Source organism: Melospiza georgiana, chromosome 7 (assembly GCF_028018845.1).
Source record: "Melospiza georgiana isolate bMelGeo1 chromosome 7, bMelGeo1.pri, whole genome shotgun sequence".
NCBI lineage: Eukaryota > Metazoa > Chordata > Aves > Passeriformes > Passerellidae > Melospiza > Melospiza georgiana.
Genome location: NC_080436.1, coordinates 10,932,615 through 10,958,926, shown reverse-complemented (window position 1 = coordinate 10,958,926; position 26,312 = coordinate 10,932,615). Strand labels below are relative to the sequence as shown.

General features: G+C 38.7%; 1 protein-coding gene across 1 annotated transcript in view; it reads right to left on the bottom strand.

Annotated features, from left to right (window-relative positions):
* GLS (glutaminase) overlaps positions 1–25,807 on the bottom strand; it is a 59,365-nt gene extending 33,558 nt beyond the window's left edge. The window contains exons 1-7 of the mRNA XM_058027939.1: positions 25,380–25,807; positions 17,330–17,426; positions 16,727–16,848; positions 11,841–11,970; positions 11,027–11,106; positions 9,237–9,400; positions 6,302–6,360 (exon numbers count right to left, since the gene is read on the bottom strand). Of these exons, the coding sequence (XP_057883922.1) occupies positions 6,302–6,360; positions 9,237–9,400; positions 11,027–11,106; positions 11,841–11,970; positions 16,727–16,848; positions 17,330–17,426; positions 25,380–25,807 (1,080 nt within the window). The remainder of the gene's footprint in view (positions 1–6,301; positions 6,361–9,236; positions 9,401–11,026; positions 11,107–11,840; positions 11,971–16,726; positions 16,849–17,329; positions 17,427–25,379) is intronic.
* Positions 25,808–26,312: the final 505 nt, after the last annotated feature.

Below are 26,312 nucleotides of genomic sequence, written 5' to 3'. Positions count from 1 at the left end.
ATTAGGGTGTTGCAGATAATCTTGGAAGCCCATGCTTCAGCTCATCTACAGGAAGATGTGCAGACACACACGTACAATCACTGGTGAAAGGAGCACCACACTGTTCTCTCAAAATTATGTGCCAGTGGTTACCTTATGTTTAAAGGCTAATAACCTCACTCCTAAAGGCAATAAACTCTAGCTAATTTGCAATTAGATAAAAAATGCATGATACATTTTATCAAAATGTTCCTGTATAATATACCAGAACACAAATCTTAAAAATTTAACTCCAAATCTGTTCAATGAAAAATAATTAAAAGAAGAAATTACCAACTTCATTGAACTGTTGCAGTTGTCAAAATATTCCATAGATCCTAATGCTGTAAAATATGTAACAACATTTAAACCACAAAAACCTTTTTAACCTTTCAAATGCACAATGAACATCTTTTTCTGGGAAAGTGGGTCAGCATTAGTTATGGGATGCTGCATTGATAATTGTATGGTTAGACATGTATAATAAATTGAAACAGGTTCTTTTGTTAAAAAAAAAAAGAAAAGAGGGAGAAAGGGATCATGCTTTCTGCAAAAATATAAATACATAATACTTTACTTTTTTGTTCTGCCCAGTGGAAAAAATATTCCCTGAACAAAAACATGGCTTTACCAGCAGCACATAAAATTGGTGGGCAAAAGACTCAATGCAAACTTTTTCCACATCGACTTCTTATAAAAAAAGTTCCTTTTAAAGTTCCCAACTAAACTCGTATTTTGGGAAGCAAATCTTCTGCGCACTAAGCCAGATGATGAGTTTTTAGTCCTTGATGTTCCACGCACTTGTAGAGGTATTTCACATCACACACAAAAGCATTGTCACTGAAACCAGACTGCTCATACACCTGAACTATTTGCTGAAGCAACCACATGATCACAACCTCAGCAGGGATTTACTACAACACGTCACTGAAGTGAGAAACTCTGCTTCCATACGCATGATGGCTAAAAACCCCAACAGATTATTTCCCCTCTTCCAGCAGCTGACAGAGGTGTCCTGCTCCTCCTAAAAAGCTGGAGAGACACAGTGGCAACACACATTCTATGATTAAAATTCAATTGCAAATATAAAATCCTAACATTCAGAGTACTGAGCAGCTTTTCCATCATAATTTAAACAAATATAAAGGGACAAGGGAACTTCTGTTCTTCCACAAGTGTTTCTTATTTTAAGCTTGACTGTAAAAACCTATGAGTTTGGGGGCACAACATTTCTTAAACAGAATTTTTAAGGTTCAGATGCAATTCAACCTGTCTAGAACACCAAAGAAAACATTCCATGCACTAAACTCCACAAACACTTTGTACATTTACTGGAACATGTTCATATACACACTTATACATGCTTGTGTGTATATGCATATGAAAAAACACTTCTAAATGAATACAAAATTAAATTTACAATGTTAAGACTGAAGCAGTTTGATAGGCAGAAAATTCAAACTTTCAGAAGACAGCTCAATACAATTTTGTAAACACTTAAAACCCCAATGGACACTATGGCTGTCAATCATAAATTTGAATTTTTTGACTGTGTCAGGTTTTAGTGATCTTCCCTTTTTTTTTTCTAAAAAAGGTACTTGTACTGTATTACTTGTATTTCTACTAAAACATATAAACAGTTGCAAAAGCTACATGTCTACATAGGAAAGAGAGACCCATGGATACTTACCAGAGCTTGCAACAACAGAATTAGGCAAAATTTATTAGAAAAGTAGTTAATATTAGCCACTTTTCACTGATCAACACTGTTTCTATGATTAGAACATATAAGCTCTTACCACGTGTCTCTCGTTAAAGCAACTTCTCGATTTTGAACCTAAGCAAAACTAATAAATACACCTGCACCATGAGAAGTTCATAATCTTCTAATAATAGAAGATAAATTAAAAATTAATTTCTGCAATATTTAAAGCCAAATTTATAATCTAACACTATACTGTGATGAAAATATCCAGAAACAAAAAAAATCATAATTCTACATCAGAGTGCGATAAAACTTTTTTTAAAACGCGTCTGCATTTTTCATGAAGTTAACTACTGATGTCTTTATTTTAGCTTTCTCTGTTTACACACTTTTTATATTTCATTTGTTAAGATGGTCCTGTTCTGTGTCTTCAGTTTAGTGCATCATTTTCAGCTCTGAAATACTTGAGAGTACACTGTGACAGACAGTATTTGACCTAAGTCCAACACTATCAAAATTTCAAACACCTGCAAGATTTTTTTTGTATCCTTCACTTCTGTGCACGTGTGATCACTTAACACATGTTATTTCACAGAATCCACTACATATTCTATGTCAGATAACATCCAATATACTTGAGTTTTAACAAAAAGTGGAGAAGAACATGGATGTAAGTTCTATCCCAAATAGTTACCGTAAGAAAATCAGTAATCTAGGAAGAGAGGGAATGTCACCAAAGTGAAGACAAGTATCTGGCAGAGAAGATCACAACACCAACACATTGTAAAGTGGTTTGTATGCACATTCACACATCAGCCTCTCGGGAAGGATAACTCCAGTGACAGCATAAAGCAATTAAGCTAAATCAGTACTATTCATTGTAATTGTATTGTCAAATAAACCATGCATTTTCCCACGTCTCAAGTATTGAACTGTAACTGCATAGGTTTCCTAATACCTGAATCCTGACAGCAAACAGACCCTTGGCACAGCTAGACACGTTTTTTCTACCACTCTTTGCCTCATTTACTTTGTGATTTATCAGCATATTTAGCAAGTTCTTAAATGTATCACAACCCTCTTCATGTTTATACAAAATAAAATAAGCTTCCACTGAACTAAGGTTTTTTAAAGGTCAGAAAGATCAGCCTTTTCATTTTTAGTACACCAAGTTTTTTGCAAAAACTATGAATTTTGCTATTGCCAACATGTCTAAATGCTTCCCATATAATCCAAGACCACAGCACACCTCCCTTCAATGAGCATTCCACTCCTAAAAAAGGTCCTGCATGTGGCTACCAGCACTTAGATGATCTAAAGATGCTGTATTTGCCTGAACCTTTGCTGTTAGGTTAGGAAAACTTTTCTCTACAGATGGAATGTTAAAGCATACAATAAAAAATATTTAATATTAATCCATTGTTCTCTGGTGATTCCACCCACTGCCATCTGCCTTCTTCCACATATTTCTATCTAAACCCTTCCTCTTCCTCTCACCTGTGCTTCTAATGTGACAGAAAAGGTAATGTGGAAGTGGGAAGTTCCTGACAAAACCACTGATATTCCTGGAGTTAACAAGCTTTGAGAATTGAGTTTAGGTTTAAGAAAACTTAAAGAGATCAAAGCAGTAAAATCTATCCATACTACAGGCAATAAAGACTTTTCCCAGCCAATGTGATGTACAGAAAGCTGCACTGGATCTGTACTAAATCCATACAAGGAGTTGAATCACCTTCTTTCAAGCACTTATATTTCCTTGGAGACATGATAAAAAATACTGTTTTATCTCATACCACTTTTCCATAAACTCCTGTAATTGTCACTACAATTTTCTTCTGATAAAAATTATTTGAAAATTGTTGTAACTATGTCATTTATATAACTAGCAATACAGGCAAATGGCTGTACAATTATCAACAAGGGAAAAGGTCCTCAGCAGGTTTTTTTTAAACTTTATTTCATTAAAAGTGACCTGCAGGATGTCCTTTTGCTAAAGCATTTTTACTGTAGACACATGCTTTGAACTGCTGGAACAGTCTGTGGAGTGTAATGGATGTACAATTAGAACAGGGGCAGGGGTTAAGGCACCAAAATGTAAATACAGCATAATCCCAAACACAGGGCAGTTGGAAAATCACTTAAGATGACAGGAGTAGGATACAGCCATGCCAAAGCAACTCAAACAAACCTGTCACTTAACATGCACATACCCCTAATTATTTATTATTATGGATTGCAAAGACAATGTAACACTATAGTTTAGCTCCCTGATCTGTTCCAAGGCAGGAAGACCAAATTCTGACAGTACTCAGAACTGCTGGGTATGTGATGCCAAGAGCCTTTTTTAACTCTAAAATGTTAACATATTGCAGGTTAATATATTCTGATAGAGATTACTCCAAGCATCATCCCTCATCCACAGTCATAATCTGTGCCAGGCTCCAAGGACAGCTGGGTGCAAGATCACATCTACTAATAGCTGCTCAACTCAATGTGTACAATGTGTGAGAACACTGAAAGAGTTCTTAGATCCATTTCTCAGACAGAGATAATGAATCTCAAAGGAGGTAAAAGCATTCCTAACCATGAAATACAGCAACAATCTCTCTGTGGTTATTAACATGCTATAGTTAGATAAATCTGCAATGCACAGTGAATTTAAATTTTCTTGTACTTTAAGAGCCATACACTGTTTTCAAGACATGTAAGTAACACCTTAAATAAAATGAATAAATGCAGAGGAATTGAGGGCAAAACATGAGTTAATGAAGCCACCTTTTTCAGAAAAAAAGGTAAGTTTGATATTAGATCAAATACAAATGTGAATTATGTATTTCACTGGTTAGTAGCAATAATGTTAAGCTGCAGACTGTAAAGAAGTTACTTCACAAAAATTACAACTAGTAAGTAGTTTTGTACTGGTGACCCTCTATGTAATTGCCTTCAGAATATATTTAGCTTGGTTAGTTATTCAAATGATAAATGGGATCTTAGTGAAAGCAGTACAGAAAATCTACATTTTAATCACACTGAGAACAAATAATGGTGTGATAAGTAAGATACGAGTCCAGACGTGCAGTTACCACATGCAGAAACGTTAGTGCAATGCAATACTCTTTATAAAACATTACAGAGAAAACCCAAATAAAAGTTAAAAAAAAGCAACCCAGCAAAACCAATCCCCAATCCTTCTAACAAATAGCACAGTTGCATGCATTAAACAAATCCATGTTATCTATTCAGAAGTACACCATTTATCAAGAACTACGTGCCTTCTACAAGAGGCACAGGCTTTTGTTTTGCCTTATGATCAGTAGGGCAAGTTGGAGTTGGACTAACATTTTAACATTTCAGACAAATGTGTTAAGTCAGATTTTAAAATTCACTATTATCCAAGTGAATTTCAATGCTCAGTCAACCTTTAAAAAATATTAAATGTGAATAAATTTACCTGTCATACTTAAGGCCATTTTCTTTCACCTACAGCTATCAAAGATAAATGTCTTTAAGCAGGAGTTCTTACACCTTCTTTAAATATAAAATAACAGAAAATCATGATCTAAGTAATTTTAAAATCAACCTTTTGGAAATAGGGGGTAGGAAACACACTGTAGCTAATGGACTTGGAAATGCAACCAAGAAACAGATTGTAAACAAGACTTTCAGACCTCTGAAGTAACAGTATCAAGTTCACAACTCAAAAATTCCAGGGAACTGAGATGTTCCCCAGAACTCTATGCAGGTACCCTTAGGAAAAAATAATTTTTTGTACCTATGGCTACTAAAACCAGCAGAAAATACAAGTCAAGTATCAGGCAAGCATTAACGTTACATGGAGTTTATACCATTAACAACTTCGAGACATTTATACAGCTGTTCTAGGAAAAACATAAAATAGAGCTTTCCAAAAGTATCAAGATTATGGACTGAAGATGTAAAGTCATTCAGACCTGGTGTGCTTGGCAAAATAAGCTCCTCTTTTCAAACACTCTTGTTTATGAAAGCACACTTACATCCCAAAAGCAACTATGTACCATAGAAGCTCAACATAATTTAGTGGTGCAGGATGTTAATGACACACAAATTCAACATAAGGCTGACATTCAGATATAGCAGCATTGCTCCTGTACAAATTACAGCATCTTCCATTTCTTCTGCACTGCAAGAAATACTCTTGTAACTTTATGCTCTTTAAGAGCACTTAGACACTCAGAAATGTACTTCTGAGTTCTAGAAAGTATATTCCTGAGAAATATACTTCCTCAGCAATTATCAAGTAGAAGGCAACACTCTCAAGAGAATATCAAGTGTTGTGCAGCTAAAGAAGGAAACAAATCTAATACCATCAAGGAAAAAGAGTTTTTCAGATGCACTGATACTTGTTAGAAACTGCCATTCTAACATTGCATTCATTTGGAAGGGTTACAATTCCCAAAATATCAGTTTGTCTACCTGCCAATGAGTAAAGTGCCACCAGATACTGCAGACAAAAATCAAATATAGTTTATAATGTGCACAAAATATTTTTTCTACATTCTACTAAAATACTCAGAGAGAAACTAAAAATTAACTTTTTACCTTGATTAAAGATGTGATCACAATTGCTCCAGCATTCACCATAGGGTTATGAGGCCTGTCTGTGAAATAAAGTTTTCAATTACAAATATATTCCAAGACATGTTTGTCAAACAAAACCAGTGAGGTGCCTAAGTGAAAAACTATTCTAGATTTAAGTATGACTGAGAAGCTACTATTACAGAATAGCAATTATATAATATTAAACCTTTTAAAAATACTGTCATCCAACACTATACACAATATTTTACCATTATAAGCACAATATTTTACAGCTTAGAACACACTCAGCCTTATGCTACTTAATAATCCAGTAATTTTTTTGGGGGGGGTTTGGTATCATTTCTTTTCTTGAAAATTACAAATCCTCTCATTTAAGAATTTAGCTTACTTCATAGCTGACTTGCACATACCTGCTACACTTCTATTTTCCTTTTTCCTCACTGATCTCCATATTAACAGTATCTTTGCATTCCCAAGTTGTTCTTGGCTGCTGAATAAATCACCTGCTTTTGTGTCTCCTTTATCTCAAAAACCTCTCATCACCCATCTTACTTTTCCCATATCATCTACCTTCCACATATTACCCTTCTCTTTTATAACTAACATTTTTGATGTGCCTTTTAACTAGGATGTTGACTTTTGGGCATTGTGGTATCTGAAAACTTCAAACAATTCTCAGTACATTAATACCATGACAGGTTTGAACTCTTTATTTGCTGTTCTTTTACCTCCAAATCTGAAAAAATACTGATTCAAAAACTGCACAATGGTCAATGGCACTTAGCTATCTATGACTATCAATCTTCAAAAACAAGTTTTAAAAGTCAATATTCATAAGCATGCAGAAGTTTCCAAATTTCCATCACACAGCACAGATCACACTCAAAACACAGCAACAGCTTTTTGTTGTAAGTTGGCATTTTTAGCTATAATTTATAACTGTCTTAAAATATTCTTCATTCTTTCCAGCTTGAATCTCAATACTAGTAAACAATGAAATGCAAGAATATCCTGTTTTAGCAATCTTCCATATAGTTAGTATAGAAAAAACACCTTCAGATGCATGAACACTTTTCAAACACCTGTGTATCACTTCATAAAATCTGGATTACAAACATAAAATCTAACTGTGTCTGAATATTTAGAAAGTAAATAGATTAAATACTTTTTTTTTTTATTTTCAAATTTCGTCTTCAAAGTATTTATGGATGTTCAAACTCACAAATACTCTGCATATCTGAAGTTCATACAGTGGTTTAAATCTACAAGTGTAGATTTAACCTTTTAAATCCTTCTTTTCCCTCCTCCTCCTTTACTTGGAGAAACTCAACCTCCCTTTCTCTCACTATTACTGAAATGTTTCTATTTATTAGACTTCTACTTTCTGTTTTAGTCTTTTCTTAAGGACTGTAAAAGAGGCCATCTGTAAAGGAGGTCAGTTCCAGCATTTTTTTTCTCTTATCAGCCACAGAAGTACATACTTAAAAACTCAATTTTCTATCATGTCAATTAAGTCTTCTCTATTAAGTTCATATTCATTGGTCAAAACTTCAATTGTCCAAATCCTCTTATGTATAACAGCCTTATAAACACTCTGGAAGTATAACAGAAATGGAAAAGATCACAGCCCCCCAATTCATCTCCTCCAATAGTTCAATTTTAAAAGTAGTAATAAAAGAAGAAAATAATTACTACGCTTTGTCATGTTATTAAAAAGAGAAAATATAGAACACCTATATTAGTTCAAAGGAATTAAGGGGCAATTTTCAGCACCATCAAAGCTTTTTTTATAGTAGAGCTTTTGTAGGATATGCAAGACAAGTCTTCACACTGTACAACACTGTATTTGGAAAAACTAGGAAAGCAAAACCAAGATGACATAACTTGACAAAATGCTTAATCCTTTCTTAGCAATGTATTCCTACTAACATAATAAAAGAGAAGAAATAAATTGCAAAGACATATTTTAATTTTATGTATAGAAAGAGGATTTTAAGGTATAAATAAATAATTTTTATATAAATCATTTGCATTTATTTAAAATATAATAGATATAATTAGGTATCATTAATATATTAATACTACAGATATTTAAGTCAGAATTCAATACAGCCCTTGACAAAAATGTCATCCAAGCCTTATGCTGGTAATTAAATATTAATTGCAATACCATGGCAACAGAAACATTGCCTGTTCTTTTACTGAGACAGACCCACTAGAAGAAACATTTGTGTTTCAGAGATAACATCCAGTATTTCCTCTAAGGCTACATGAGTCATCTTTATCAAAATTTTCCCATAAAATTAAAAAAAAAAACATTTCCATGCTTAAAAAATAATATAATATGAAAAATAAATAATCTAGGTAAGTGCTGTAGGAGAAATTCTTGCTAAAATAATCCTGCCACAGGGAAAAAAATAAACACATTGTTTTGAATCAGTAGCCAAATTCCATTTAGAATAAACTGTGGGAAGATTTTGCCTTCTGGAAACTAGTCAGTGCTGGCCTTTGGCACCAGCACCTGCTTCTCAGAAGGCTGACAAGTGATATGTTTTTTAAAATCAATTTAACATTTTTGATTCTTTCACCACCATTTTACAGAAACCTAGAACTCTTGCTACCACCTCAACTAAACAAATTTCAAATGCCTGCACTGTTTGGGTTTTCCTACAGCTCAGTAACTAGCAAATAGAACAGAAGCAATAAAACATCTTTCACTAGCATTCTAAATGAGGCAAAAGTGACTAACAGAGACCAAGTATACCTTGCTGATAGCAAAATTTTCTGGGACACTGCCTAATAATAAGACAAAACATATAAATATAATATTTAAGAGGATACAGTAAAACCAAAAAGACTGAAAAAACTGTGTAGGCTTGCCTCCTAATTTTCTAAACCTGAGTATTTGCATTATTAAGTATAATGTATCTCTTACCATCTTCATTCAGGAACAATTTGTTGAATCTCAATCCACTGGGCTCTTTACCAACATATCTGTGCACATACTCTGTGCCAAGATCATTGACAGCAATCGCATATTTCAAAGGTTTCACACAGGACTGGAGACAAAATGGAACTTTGGTATCACCCACAGAATGCCTGGGAAAACACAGATGAACAGCCTTGAAATTTCCTGTTTGTCAGCTGTGGCAGTAGAGTGTTAAATGCTTCATCTATCCTTCAACATACAAGGACTATTAACAAAAACATCCCAAAAAGCCAAAGTATATTATTACTAAGTCTGATTTTAAAGAATATAACGATGAGATTTAGAGGTGTCAGCAACTGACTCCATAAGCCAAGAATAACAAAGTCAGTTGCTGACTACTGCAGAGATAACAAAATTAAAACAAAGTTCAGAAATGGGTTTGTACCAGAGCAAAAATCACCTCAAAGCTCTAGTCTTACACTTATCCTACTCAACTGCAACCTACATATTCAGCAGGGTACAGCTGACCCAGATAGAGCCACTATACTGATTTATGTCTATATAAACAAAGATGAGATATAGCTTGCTTCTGCCATTTGAACACAATCATCAAATGGCCATATTTACATTTCCTTTAATAATGGCAAAGATATAGCACTTATTACATGCTATCTTTTGGAAAGCTTACTTTCAGCATCTATGTCAGACTGCACCAAAGAGTGACTCATGCAAGCAGCATATGCCACATCTAGAGAGCAAAAGGCTTGCAGCAGTCACTTGTCTGATGGCAAAATCAGGAGTGGATTTGCTTCTGTTCTTTGCAGAAAACACTAGAAGGCTTCAGTGAAAATCACAATACCATTTTGGCATTATAAAAGCTAACATTACACAACATTAAGCATTACAAAAATTAACAGTATAAGAACTTTCATTAGCACATAATATCCAAAACAAAGCAAAATGTCAATTTAAAGTATAAGGTTTTTTACTATTAATAGATTCTAATTCAGACACCTTAACAGGGAGATGAAAAAAAATACTTCTGCTTACTTTTACAGCTCCTCCCCTGAGATTACAGAACATATGGCTAATTATAAGCAAACATATGGATCTCAACAGATCGTGGCAAGATGAACTCCAAAATGAACTCCAAGCCACAGTCACCAGAAGCAAGTCTGATGCTCTCAGGAATGCCCCATTCACAAACAACACACCTAAAAATTGAAGTTTCCAGAACCTGCAGCAGGAGCACAGCAAACTGCAGGTCAGCAGAGCTGATGAGCACCTTGCATTGTGTACTCACAAAGGGAGACACAGAGCTCATGTTACTTCTCAGCTAGATGGTGCAAGGTATCCCTTTGCATCTAGGCTCCTTACTGTCTCTGCTACTCTGAGTTACTGATACTGAGAAAAATAAAATCACTCTGACCAGATCTAAGATCTACAGACACCCTTACAGGGGAAAGCTTGATAAACCTGAAAAGCAAAATTGTATTCAGCTCTGTCCAGTTCCCACATCATCTTTTTCTTTTTAAAGAACATGAATCCGCATTTTTTCAGTGACACACAGATTATATAACAATGTTACAGTTAAAACATTAAAATGCAGAGAAGGAGCTAACACTTAAGTACATTGTGACCTATACAGAAAGTTATACAGCTTGATGCACAGGTACTGTTAGACAAAGCTTTTCAACTTCCAAATATTACTGCTACAGAAGCATTGCCTCTATCTTTCCTTCAACTACTCCAAGAACAAAATACAGAAGTTACAAAATGTAGAAGTTAAAATATACCTCTGTCCATCCACGGTGCAAAGTGACACCCCCCACAAATCGGGGCTGAACTTGGCCAGTTGTGGAATATAGTCAGCAACCTATCACAGTGTGAAATAGACACACATTACAATATCCAAAATACTTAACTCTACAATTATTAAAATAAATATCAAGGTTCAACTGATTTATTCTATACATAAAGGTACAACTGATTTATTCTATAAATTATCACTTGATATACCTAAAATTTCATTAGAAATTATTATATTCACTAGATCATTATCAAATAAAACACATTTTTCTAAGTAAAATTTTCAGCTTATTCAGAGAGGTATCTGTGTTCTGTATAACAGCATGTCCATCATTTTCAAGTAATATAAAATTTTTAGTTTGTAACACAGTCTGGGATTTTTCAACTAACATATGCAAAATAAGCATGAAAATAAATTTTATTTACTAACCAATGTGCAGTATTAACAATTATTTTCATTACACAATCCAGACAGATGTGTAGAGCTGCATAATTTTTCTATAGCCTAAGTGTAGTCTGATAAATTATTCAACAGCTTTATAGTTTATGTAATATCAAGAAAGAATAATGCTCTTTTCATATTCCAACATCAAAATGCTACAAGATTCTTAGAGGCTGTGAACTTTGTTTCTAACACAGTTTACACAGTGCAGGCATAACTGAATTTCAAAACTCTTTCATCAAGTTACCAGTTTAATTTTGCAAAAAATGTTAAGAAAAACCTGTCTACTTAACAAATTATGCATTTGGTTAATACTGAAAATCTACAGAAGTTTGAAGTTGAATTTACACAGAGATTACCTTTCCTCCAGATTGTTTTTTAGCACTTTCATATAGCTCATCAATATGGGAAGTAAACGACATAAAATCTGGAATGACAAACTTCCTTCTGAAAGCTTGAGTAAGCAACACAATATTACTCTGTACACACCTGCAAAAAGTTCAAAACATTTATTAGTACTTGGACAATGTAGCGTGAAAAAGCAATTACATGTAATTTAATTAGGACCTTCAGTCCCTTGAAGCTACATGCCTAAGAGGAGGAGTCTATATTACTTTTCCAATTTGCCACTCCATTTTTTAAAATTAGTTGTAATAGCTTTACTGCATGCATTTTTATTCCTTTCTACTTAAAGCTCTCTTCTGAAGTTTCAACTGCAAGGTATTACCAATCTGCCTTCAAGTAGCACCTCAGCTTGCAAAAGGGATCTAAAGCACCCAATTCTTGGGATCAAATTATCTGAAGTTTATCTAACCCAGTCCTTGTCTAAAAAAGGTTCTAACAAATCAGACTTGGGAGGTTCAGGGTTGCTTTCTCTCACTCATTTCACCCTTTCACCACTAACTGAGGTGCGAACCCTGCCAACAGACCGAACTGGAATGTGATTCCACTCTTAATAAGGAAAAAACCCTGTGGAAAAACTTGATAACATCTCCTGCACTAAGCAAAAGTTAATAGCGAGCCATACTGCAAGTTTCTTGTTTCAAATCCCCAGTACTCAAGGAATCTCTGTTGCCTTTTAGCCCAGAAAACACAGTTACACTATCGGCCACACCCTCTGAACGTCAGCCCATCTGGGACAGCGAAAAAACGATGAGGTAAAAAGGAAGAGACTTATCTAGGACAAACAGAAGGAAGGATGAAAACACAAACTGAGACATGCTCAAAGCAGTGTGCTGTGGGTGAGAGAGGGGAGCAATTGGCAGGCATTATCAAGTCAGTTGAAATACGACCTGATAAAAGGCATTAACAGCCCCATCCAGGGCAAGGAGGACAAAGGCAGGTTTGACAGCAAACAAACAGTTAACACCTTCACACCGTGCCTTCTGCCACTGTTGACAGAAGCAGGCACATACTATTACCGCAGGCAAATGGAAAGTAAAGAACATCTAGGCACATGCTACGAATTATCTTCCCTTTGAATCCTCTCTCTTTTTCTAGGCCTTTAAACTCCTCCTACTTCGAGGACTTTATCTTAAATTGAACTGATATCCATTTCAAATGCTGATAAGCACTCCTCTGAAAGTGAAAGAGAAACTGAAGTTTCCGATGTACAGTCACCTTACAAACTGCAGGCTGTAACTCGCTGCTTTCTTAGCCTATGTGAAAACTGCAGTTGAGTTGTTTTTGTTGCAATCTGTCATTTTTTTCTGTATCTTGCAAAAACTGCTGTTTACTTTTGTTCCCAACAGCTTCCAATTACAGTCACCTAGTCCAGGTGCAAAACCCCTTTTCAAAAGTAATTAATAAGACTGATGGCAGCTATGTGTGCAGAAGGACTAACAACACAACATGCACTAGGTTCAAACTTCAGATGCACTTCTACATTGTCTGTACTACCTGGACAGCATTAAGCCCTCCTATAAGAAAAAACAAATATCTGAAGTTCACCCAAACCTTTTAGAACAATTCTATGCAAAGTCTGGAAAACAAGAAGGCAGTGTGCACTGAAATACAGTTCTCTTAAGATGACATTATGTTTCTGAAACAAGAAGGGCATTTATATAGTTAAAATTTACACCAAGCCCATGATGCTCACTTCAGCAGTTCAATCCTTTTAATGTAGGGATTAAAACTCACTACAGAAATGGCTGTGCTGGTGAAGGATATTTACTTATTGTTACCAATTTTTCCCAGGCTCTGCCAAGGTCATTCTCTGGGTATTTATCCTGGTGCTCCTTAACCCAAACAAATCCTATGAATTCAGAGACTAAATTAAATACAAGGGTTCAGGTTATCTAGATGGGCATTCAGAACAATAGGTGCACAGACAAAATAACAGAGTTCTTGGGTCTCCCTTTAACAGGACAGTAAACAGGATTGACAGTTTTCAGGCAGGCAGGACATGAGCTAAGACAGCCTCTAAAATTCTGCAGCTGACATCTCCTCCCACCTAGGTAATTAACTAATTATGTTCCAGGTAACTCTCTGGAGATGGCTGGCCTCAGGCTCTGAAGAAGTGGAGCAATAGGAAGAGATCATAGGGAGGAATTTAAGTAAATAATTATACTGATAAATAAAGTAAATAATTATAATTAAGTAAATAATTATACTGATAAATAAAGACCTTTCCACAGTCAAATACTGTGAACAACTTGGCCCTTATCTCTCGCATAGTTTAGTGGCGATCAGAATAGGTACTCTAAAAGGTGCTACTTTACATTCTTCCATTTCAACAAACTTTAGAATCTCAGCCTGAAAAAACCCCCAGAACTCACTTGCCAAATCCCAATCCAAGTATTTCTTGCCCTGCTTTAAAAAATGTAATTTCAAACTATAAATTTTCCCGATACATTTTGGTTAGGAAGATTTGGCTGCAAGTCTTATGATCAATATTAACTGTCCGTGACTTGTATAACCAACTTTGAAAGCAACAGTTTGAGGGTTTTGGAAATTGCATCTTCGTTCTTTAGCACAAAGTTAGGATCACTTTGTTTCCTTTACCACCTTGTTAGGTTTATCTATTATTTTTCAAGTTCTGACTCAGATTGCTTATTACTGCTTCCCTACATAAAGCAGCCCAAGTTTCATCTAACAACAGATGAATTTGTTGAGTACTATTGTTATAACAGAGTACTATTATATTAAGTAGTACCAAAAAGGAAAAAAAGGAAGAAAAAAAAATCTGATAGCAAGCTAAGCAGCATGTTGCACTGCTTTCATCAGCAGCCTGGTCTCACCCTGCAAGGACCACATTATGCTACACAAATGCAACATTAACAGCTAATTCATTAATTTATCAACACTCTCTCTGAAATGTGCAGTCTAGAAATCTTCATTTAATGAAATTCTGCAGACGAAAGATTAAAACTCCAAGTTGCTTTGCCTGTAATATGGAGATTCTTTCTAATGCGGAGAGTGCTGTAAAGCCAAAAAAACTTCAAAATAATGCAATTTTAGTCAAACTGCAGCCTAATGTTTAGAACCACTAAAAAGGCATACAGAATGACAGACAATACAGGTGCATGAGCTGGTGTATTTTACAGGTAATTTCTACTGGACTTGATTGATTTAGTCAAACTTATGCTACCACCACTCCAGATCACTTAATCTTGATACTTTATTTGATCTGGCAGCTTTGGATTCAAATTCAAGAGGAGAATTACATCCCTGACTTCTATGTTTTGGGAACTGAAGCTTTCAAGTCCTGAGGTAAGTACAGCTGACTAGACACATTATTATATTTCACACCTTAAACCCTCATAGAAGAAAATACAGGGACCCTGTGCAAGCCTCTTCACAATAAATGCAGTGTCCCTACAAGAAACAGGTAACTGAAGTTCAGGGGTTTTTAATTCACAAAAAAAGGTGACAAAGGAACCTTCTACTACTGCAGAGAAAAACTTGCTATGTGAAACAAGATTCACATTCAAAACTCTGCCTACACAGGAAGCAACCATGTAATCTTTCCACAAATCGTTACAGTAATGACTACTGTCCTCACACAGAGGATCAAATCCCAGAGATGTGACACAGAACATAAGATAATCCTGCTAATTAGCAATCAATTATTTTTCAAATGAAGAGCCCTTGCCTAAAACATAATTCACTTTACTGTGACAAATAAGCCTTTTAGTACAAATATAACAGATAACAGCAAAGGCTTTTCCTTTCCAATCCATCCATGCACCCAGGAAGGTTTCTGAATCTAACAATTTAGAGTTCTTACTTGGCTGACAATTAAAAAATTAAGACCTGGTCTAGAACTTAACACAGGAGTAAAGTTAGTCCATGCAGGACCTTAACAAAGCAAGGTAAAGGTCCATCTGCTTAAGGAGTTGACTGGCTTTTTTGTTTCACATCCAGGCATTAACTTTTTCTCAATCTATTTCCAAAAAAATTATATTTATATTTATGCTTATATAAGCTATGTCAATACATAGTATAGCATAAGCATATACTGTATATATTTTATATACCTATGTGTACATAAAATGTATGTATTATATATATATATATATGTACTTAGAAAATTGTATGTGCAAGAAAGTTTTAGGTATTATGATTTACCCTGCAAATGGAATAAAAATGCAGACAGAAAAATAGTCTAAAAATTTCATTTCAAAATTTAAGAGCCTCAACATCTCCAGTCTTTTGGCACACAAAAGCTGTAAAGCAGAGGAGCAAAGAAGGGTGCTTGAAATGAGCAGAAGACAACGTGAACAGTGCTTATACTTTCAGCTGACTACAGACTTTGCTAAAAATAACCAAACAAAAGCATCACTAAAATACAGCACACAGATCTTTTCCAAAACAGACCAATGTCAGCAATGCTAACCCCTCTCACCCCCACCTATCCTGAAATTTAATGTCACTGTTTTCTTCACACTCACTTTGAGAATTACATACATCCTTCTGAACATCTTACCACACAGAAGCAGCATCCTGAACTCCTGATTAAAAACTGACAATACAGAGAGAGCAGTTTTATGTAATCATACTAAACACTTCATGCTGCATCAATTAATTTTGTTTGGCACCTGACCAGGAGCTGCAGTATGGGCTCAGACACACATGCAAACAACACTGACAATTTAAGCTCTTGTGGAGATCACACAGCCTGTCTGCTGCATGAAATCTGAGAACAACTTGTATCGCTTTATATACCTTGTGTCTCTCCTTAAGACACCCTCAGTAACACACAGACAGCATTCATTCAGAATTACATAATTGACAGAAAGTTTACTTTTTAAAAAGGTCCTTGTCCAGCATAACACCATCTGAAGTAGTCTGAAGAGTCAGTCTCAGCATATCCATGCACTCTTTCAATCGAGGATCAGATGTACGTAATCCTGTAGATTTGAGTGCCTGTTACAATAAAACAGCAATTAATAAGTGAAAAGATGTCTTATTACAATCAAGTTATCTACTGCTCAGCATTTAACACTGTAAGAGATCTGCCACTGCATCATCAACAGAGACATTGTGACATTTTACTGATTCTTTAGCAATTTCCTTTGGCCATTTTGGCTGCATTTTATGTCAAAACATTAATGTTATTTGAAATCCAGTGGTCCAAATAGATTTTACACAAGCACAAATACTACTGAGCTATGCCACAGGCACAGCTGCTTTCAAGCATACTCTTTTGCACATCAAAGAAGTGAATAATAACATGAATATACTCATTCTCTTACTTAACTACTAAAACATCACTGGGGGGAACAATACATTCCTTCTAGATAAACATGTACAACAGAAATTCTTTCTTTGCATTCTTGCATTTAAAATATTAAAATAACCTTGCAGTAGTTAGCTTTCATACAGCACTTTGGAACAGTAAACTTACAGTTATGAATTTATGAACTGGTATTTTTTCTTGTCCTTCTGCAATAGTATAGAAAAGCAGATCTTCTAAGCTGGGAAGGAGACCTTGTTTTATTTTACTGGAAAACAGAAAAAAAATCTATTATTTTAGTGACTATTTTTTTATTTATACACATTTTTGCATTATCCTCAGGCAAATACATTTTCACTGCTACCACTAATTTCAAAGAACGTTTTCATCAGTGAACACAAAGCTTAGTTAGACTTCAAGTAGGAAAAAAATGGTAATATTACAAGCAGCATACATAGATTTAACAGCAGCAGACATTCTTAACTGTAACTCAGTCATATTTTTACTGTCACACATTTACCACTAAGATTATATTTAGGTTTTCTTGGGAGCAGATTAATCACATATCCCTCTTTTTGATGTTACCAAGGATAGGTATGTCACTTGCAGAGGATAAATTATTTATAAGATCCCAGGACGTATATGCCTCATAATGAAGTTGTAGAGCATACCGACCCAACTGTTCTACAGGCAAGAGAAGGAGAGGATAAATGTGTAATACTTTCTTCAAAACAATCCCATTTTCAGGACTCCACAGAGGAGTCCTAAAGTCCTTATCCTTCTAGAAGCTTATGTAAGCCCCATCAGTTACCATGAGACCAGCAAAGCCATCTGCAGCATAATCGAGCACCTGAAGCAGAAGGAGTGACTCTCATCACACCTACTTAGCTAAGTAAACCCAGTGTAGATGCACCTTTAATGGTCACTGTGCCTATCAGTGTAAACACACCCCTCTCCCAGGTTACCTGTTTCACTCTGATGTGCTTCCCTAGCCTGCAGGTTTTCATTACCTGCATCTCCATTTCATGTGAAATCTGAAGGAAACCTACCACACAAAGCACTCAGATTCCTTCTACGACAGAAAGCTGTGGTACTGACAGCTTTCCCTTCCCTTGGAAGTTTACAGATTTAACCTGTAAAAAATATAAAAATATTCCTTGATATTGCAGAGCTCCCTGCAGCAGGCAGGAGCCCAAGTCTTTACACTTGCCCTGTAAGCAGTGCCCCCTGCACTTCCAGACTGAGGGGCAGTGACAGCAAAGGGATTCTGATTCTTTGGTCACCTGAAGTGCCCAGGTTTGTTTCCAGACAAAAGAGCCAATGTTCCAGTGTTGGACAAACAAAAACACATCAAACCAAAAGAAATAAATATGTAGATAGTAACTAAATGTAGAGTATGCAGTCTTACATTATTTTAACCAGCAGTTTTAAAGGTCTATCTTATAATCTATTAATACTGGCAATACTTTGTTTCTATACAGCAATAGAGAAACCATTGCCTGAAACTAGAATGCTCAATGGCAATTTATGTATTTTTATACATTTATGCATGTGTTTACAAAAAGGGGGTCCAAATTCTAGTCACTGAAGTTTTGAAGAGATTAGTAATTCTCTGAATAACAGAACACAGGGTTACAACTGCAAAAACAAAATGCTCCAGCTCAGCACAGACCCTAGATAGGCCAATGCAATCTTACTGGCTGACGTTTAATCCTTTCCTCTCCCAATACTTACACAATTTTTAATAAAAATCTGATTGTACCCAAAAACCCTTATAAATTTAAGACAACCTCTAGATTGCCCTTGCCTCCCTCCTTTCCTTGTAACTAGCTGTGAAAACCAGTAGTAAAAAATATCACCTCTCATTTTCCAATTTAAAACCCTGTATTACATACTAAGAACAGAAGACAGCTTTGTAAGCCAACAGAACTTTCCTTGTCTTACAGTCTAGAATTATTTTTTTTTATTTAAATTATGCTGGCTGACTAATGCACAGACAGGCTGGCAATTCAACCAGGACAAACGCTTACAACTACCTCAAGCAAATTACTGAGCAGCCCTTTTGCTAAAGAAAATTCAGGTCTTCCAGGCAGCATGTTTCATTTTCAGTCCTTTGGGGATTGTATGTCCAGTCAAGCCAACAGAACCAGAACTTCCAACACAGCAACAAAAGCTTTAGGATGTCTGCATCCTAATTCTGTAGGGAACTAATTCTAAAAGTTATGCTAGGTTACATCATCTACACCCCTACATATTCATCATTTATACAAAGCATTCAACTGAGCTCCCCAAAATGCTGAGATTTCATGTTTTTAGCAGTGTCTCTGCTACACAAGTGATTTCTAGACTGCTTAAGGTCTGGCAGAGGAAACTTTCCTATTTCACCCCGGCAAAACCAGCCAGCAAACACACTGAGAAATGTTATCTGATAACCTATTTAATTACACATTTCTGAGCAATTACTCAATTTTACAGCTGTTCCAAGTATGGAATTTGTATCTGGAAAGATGCAGAAAAGTACTTCAGCCATTTAACCAAGATTTTACCTGCCTCTTCACAAGATTTTAATCTATTTTAGAGACGTGCACCTTCCACAGCAGAAAACCTCTCAACGTGGTTTTCATATCTTTCACATCTGCTGTTGTTCAATATTGGGTCACTCAGCCTAATTAAACAATGGAGCTGCACAGACGACCAAAGCAAAGAGGATGACATTCAATATATTTACAGAAAATTGCTCCTTGTCAAATAGTCCATCTTTTGGTAAAGTTTAAAGGGGTGAAAAGGCTTGCTCTGCACTTTATCAGATCAGTGATGTCAGTAACTGATGTTTGCTTAACCTAAAAGATGTGTTTTGGCACTGTGAACACACTTAGCAAGATAATTCTGTTCCACACATGGCAAAAAGCTGTTTTTCAGGTCAGGGAACTTGCAATTTTCACAGTCAAATTAAGTGGAAATTCCAGTTTAGCTGATTTCATGAATAATGACTCTTGGTTTTTCTTTACCTTCTTGAAAAAGAAAAAAAAAGCACTAGACTATTGAACAACTAGAATTCTTTGGTAGTATACTAATCTGTGGACTACAATACAGGTGGACTGGTTTTTTAAATACAAAGAAAAGCCAATATAGGAATTCCAACCACAAGGACTCTGCAGTCCTTCTTTCAGATCTTCCTTTTGCATCAGTCCAATTTCTACACCAGATTCTGAGGGGGGACTTCATTCTAACAAACGCTGAATTTCTAGGATAAAAACAATATTAAATTTCAAATAATGTGGAAGATTCTTACTCTGTACTTCAGGAGAGAACTGCCAAAATGCAGAACAGGATTTACAGAACAACAAATGATATACAGATATGATATTGCTAGTAATAGTTTCTGGCGTTAGTAACAAATATGACACCAGTCATAAAAATGAGGTTACAATTACTGTCACAAACAATGGTCCCTCAGGGGCCATTGAAGATCTTCATCAGTGACACCGACAGTGGGATCAAATGAAGCCTCAGCAAGTTTGCCAAAGACACCAAGCTGAGAGGTGCAGGTGACAAGCCTGAGGGATGGGCCAATATCCAGAGGGACCTGGATGCACTCAAGAAGCTTGTCCAGGTGCGAACCTCATGAAGCTCAGCGGGGTAAAGTGCAGGGTCCTACACCTGGGCCATGGTAACTCCTGCAATCAACACATCCCAGGGGAACAACAGACCAAGAGCAGCCCTGCTGAGAAGGATCTGTGGGTGCTGGTGGAGAAGCTGGACACAACCCAGGCACAGGCACTGGAGCCAAACATGTCCTGGGCTGCATGCAGAGCAATGTGGGCAGCAGGTCAAGGAGAGGATTTTCCCCTTTCCTCCACCCTGCCAAGACCCCACACAGAGTACTACAGTCACCTCTGGGGCCCTCAGCACAGGAATGACATCAGCCCACTGGAGCAGGTCCAGAGGAAGCCACCAAGATGGCCAGAGGGATGAGCACGTCCCCCTAGGAGGTAAGGCTCAAGGAATCAGGGTTGCTCAGCCTGGAGAAGAGGAGGGTCCTGGGAGACCTCAGTGCAGCCTTTCAGTACCTAGAGTGAGTCTATAAGAGAGATGGGGACAGGCTTTTTAGCAGAGTCTGTCAGAACAGGATGAGGCATAATGGCTTTCCACTAAAAGAGGGCAGCTTTATATTAGATATATAATGAAGAAATTTTATGGTGAGAGTGGTGAAATGCTGGAACAGGCTGTCCAGACCTGGAAACAGGTCCCCACCCTGGAAACATTCAAGGTCAGATTGCATGAGCCTCTCAGCAGCCTGATCTGGCTGCTGAAGATGTCCCTGCTCATTGCAGAGGGGTTTGGACTAAGTGACCTTTAAATGGTCTCTACCAACCCAAACTATTCTGGGATTCTATGAAAGCTCCAAGTCACAGTCAGCAGCCATTCTACCTAAGACAGGCACTGTGAAGAAGTTGTCACCATACTACAGATGCTGTCTATCTTGGTTGTATCTCCCAACACTTGTCAAGTCACTCAGCAACTGCTCTCTGTCCACTCCTACAGTGAAACACTGGTCCCGTAACAGAGGCGGGCAGCTGTTTACCCAAGAACTGCCATTGTTCAAGAGCAAACTACATATTTATAAACTTAGATCAAAGATAGACATGTTTAGTAGCTAGAGTGTTTCTGGTAAAAAAAAAACAACAAACTCTAGCTTCAAAACCTTGGCCTCTACAGAAGTCATGAAAGGTCTAATAAAAGTGCACTTCTGTTTCTCACAGGGCTGAGTATTGTATCCACACTCCATCAGAAGTATCAGCAAAATGAAACACTGCCTGGTTACTTGTTATTCCTCTCTAATCTGGTCTGTAAAAGCAAATTAATTTTTAAAAGTGTCCCCAGAATTTATCCCTGCCCTTAAAAAAAGAGCACTACCACTCCCTTGTCATTAAAAACAAAACAAAACAAAACCATTTCGTTTAACTGTTTTGTGATATTCTATATACCACTGTCTAGCACTATTGCAATTTAGCTAAAAAAGTGACCAATTTAGCTTTCAAAAGTTAGGGTCACTCACATTTTGCTTTCCCTCTCACCTTAATCAAGGCCTTTTTAATTTAGAAATAGCTTCTACTAAGATAAACTATTTCATCTCTTTACTGTCTAGTACAAAATGAACTCTTATACTGAAAGTAAAAACAAATGAAGAACAGTTACATTGAAAGCAGAAGCAAAGGGTATTAAATATTATACACATCTGTAACTGAGGAGTGGCTTAGGCTACTGTGTTTTAATAACTCAGGCATGAGCATAGATACTAATGTGTTTTAATCCACAATTCCTATTAATTAAATTTACCGGTCTGTGACCACTCTCAGTTTAAGCTCAGTTATTTTTCCTGTCCAAAATACATTGTTTCAGTTGGATACACAGTGTGAAGGCTGTAAAGCAGGGATAAGGAGGTGGTGGAAGATGTTATGGAAAAAAATGCACCAGAGGATCTGGTTATGCAATGGGATACTAGTTATTTCATCAGCCACAGACCTCATCATTTATCCTCACTATGAGGAATTGAACTGTTCTAAATTTCTGTGTAATCTTTGCAGAGAACATTTTAGGCTTTTACTTGCAACTCCTACTCTGTACACAAGGAGTGTTAGGAAAGCAAATAAACAGGAAAACCTTACTGCTGTCTTTTGACATCATGGGTTATTTCAGTATCCCAGAACCATGACCTTGTAATCAAATAGGAAAAAAAAGTCCCCCCACACTAACTAAAAAAGAAAAAGGCTATTGCCAGTTAGGTCCATAATCCACTTGTCAAACACCCCTGAAATGTTCAGACACTAAGGATGGCAAAGCACTGGAATCAGCAGGACACAGACTGCAGTGACTTAGCCCAGGTGTCAGTGCAGTTCAGACACCCGTCTCTTGAAGAACCTCACTTTTCTTCTTAACCCTGCACTCTGTCTTAACATAGCAATGACTTCCACATGGAATGTACCATTGACAAATGCTTGAAGGAAGACTTTCACAGTTCTGCCTCAAGAAAAGTAAAAATGAAAGTATCTAGTAGCCTGACTGATGTGCCACCAGGAACTCCTGCACAACCTGAAATGAAAAGAAAGTTTCTAGCTTTTTCTGTGTTTGTAACTACATGCCAGATGCTTTATAGAATTTCTCCCTGTTCATTTTGCAGTAAGATTTAAAGAACAAACATCTGACTTTCAAATACATCCTTTTGTCAAAAGCCAAAAATTATTTAAATTGTTTAACTGGTTTGTGACTACATAGCTTTACCACACATGTTAGAAATGAAAGAATTTCCCTAATTGATGCTAGCTGTAGGAAGCTAACAGCTTGGTTTAACATGTTACCTCCTCAATAAATCACCTTTGCAATATCCTCAAAAACCCATCACAGCTGGCATGCTGGTTTTTTCCAAAGTTTTTAATGTCTGTATTTCTGCTTGAAAACAGAAGTGCAGGCTTTATAAACCACACCTATTCAACTACAGAAGGATATTTTTTTTTGTTCCAAAACATTATCTAGAGAGCTAATTCAAAGAGGAGACCTCATATTTGTTGAACAAGGGCATAAATTTAGAAATACTACCCGTTATGATTGTGTATTATATTGCAGGGTTACATAACCTGACAGGCATGCATTTTTTAAGGCATCTGACAGCAGAAGTAACTGGTGATGCCTTTTAAGCAGGCTGTACCCCACTGAACCAGGCTGAGTAGCTGATGCATCTGGAGGGAAAAAGCAGGAAAGAACAAGGTCATAGCCTCTCTCCCCACCTGTCATATTGAAGTTCATGCTAAAAAAAACCCCACAAACCACAGCTCAAAAGCAGAACTATTAACAAGCTAAGGGCTGAAGGCTTCCTGACTGGCTTTGTGGAATCTTCCCCAGACTTCCTCTTAGCGTTAGACTAACAGAGACTTTGCTCAGTGTCAAAACAAGGTACTCCCTTCTCAGCCCTGTTTCTTCTGTCATTTGCTCTTTTCATCCAGGTAATAAGCATAGCAAAGCCTGGGAAAGCAGCTTGGGTTTAATTTTAATTATGCCACCCCATAATCAGAGCACAGGGTGCCTACAGAAATGCCATGGGGTACATTTCAAACATATACAAAGGAGAAGTCTTCATGGGGCTGGCAGTTAAGCGGTCAAACTTCTTGTAAAAGGTTTTCTGAGATTCTAAATGTACCCAGGTTCAACCAGCCAATGTACAGACTATCAAGACAGGGGATGCTAGGAAATGAATACTCAAGACTTGCATAATGCTGAAGACTAACAGAAAAGAATGCTCTATCAAACCATTATCCTCATTATTATACTCAACCTCCATTGAGGTTGAGTATCCATTGCCAGGTGTAAAAACTGGAGCTGATACACCTGTCTCCCACGGGTTTTGGGTGGTTTTTCTTTTTAAGGAGTATTTCCGATTTGACTAAAGGAATATTAACTTCATAGAAATATACAGCCCCACCATTGTACTACCTGCACATACCTTTGTCTCTAAGGGACAAGCAAGGACCTTGGCACAGGCACACATCCTGCAGCACCTATAAACATCTGTACTCACCACAGACGGATCTGTGCCTGGCTGCACTAGATCACAGAATAGTTAAGGCTGGAAGGGCCCTCTGCAGATCACCCAGTTCCCAATGCCCCTGCCAAGGCTGGGTCACCCTAGGGCAGGTTACACAGGGACGCACCCACGGAGAAGAAGACATTGCTGCAAAACCTCCGAGGCAGCACTACGCACCGTGCACACTGCCTCTAATAATTAATGCGAGGTGCCACAGCTTTCGCTCCTCTTGAAAAATATTTTTAGCCAAGTGGAAGCGCTACCGAAGGCACCCTACCACCTGTGCCGGGCCTCCCCAGGGACGGCAGCCGCGCACACAGGCGGGAGGGATGGCCGGGGGTGCCGGGGCACTGCCCGGGCCGCACGCCGCGGGGAGCGGAGCCCCGAGCGGCGCGCACGCCCCCGCCACGCGCGTGCGCCTGCCCGCCTCGCTCCCGCTGCGAGCCGCCGGCAGCGGGGCCCGCACCGCCCGGAGAACGGCCGCGATGGACCCGGCAGCCCCGGGGTCCCCGCACCTGCCGGGGAAGCGCCCGCCCGGCGCGGCCCGGCCCCTTCCGCAGGCACCACGCGTGCGAGGGGGAGGCGGCGCTCACATGGCGCCTCCGCATCATCCCCCGCGCCCGCTGCCCCCTCCACACTCACTTCTCCCCGCCGCCGCCTACGGCCATCTCCTTGCTGCCGCCGCCGTGGTTATTGTTGTGGCCGCTGTCGGCGGGGGGCTCGCCGGGAGTCGGCGACGGCGCCTGCGCCCCCTTCCCCGGCTCCTCCAAGGCTCCCTCGGAGCGGGTGCACAGACCTCGCGCTGCCGGCAGCGCCGCCGGGCCGCGGCGGGCGGCAGGCGGGCTAGCGCCGAGAGCGGCGAGCGGCGGCTGGAGGCGCCTGGTCCCGGCGGCGGGTGCCGGGGCCGGGGCCCCGCCGCCGGCCGCCCCCGGCGGGCCGAGCAGCAGCAGCTCCCGCAGCAGCGCCGAGCGCCACAGCCGCATCATCCTGCGCCACCGCGCCGACTGCCCGCCGCGCCGCCCGGCCGCACCTCTCGCACCGCGCCGCGCCCGCCCCCCGCTGCGCGCCATTGGCCGAACCCACTTAACTGTCAGGCTTGCGGCGCGACCATTGGTCAGTGAGAGCGTCACTCAAGGCCGTTGCCACGCCCCCGGCGCGGGCCGAGTCTCCCGCGGGGCCGCTGGTGTCGCGCGCGGCCGGCGGGCGGGAGCAGCAGCGCCCCAAGCGGGCGGACCCGGAGCGCTGAGGGGGGCCCCGGGGCGCCGCCTCCCTCCCTCATTCCTCTGCTCCCTCCTTCCTTCCCTCCCTTCCTCCTTCCCTCCCTCGCTCTGCGACGTGTAAAGGCGTTGGGAGCGGGCTGGGCTGCGGCGGTGTCGGGTTCAGGTTGCCATGGATATGGCCATTTTTTAAAACTGTATGTTTTTGATTACGAAGGGCACCGCCTCCGCCGTGCCGGCAGGAGCACAGAATACGCCGAGTTGGAAGGGACCCACGAGGATCATGGAATCCAGCTCCTGGCCCTGCACAGCACACCCCAAGACCCTCACCCTGTGCCTGAGAGCTTTGTCCGAACCC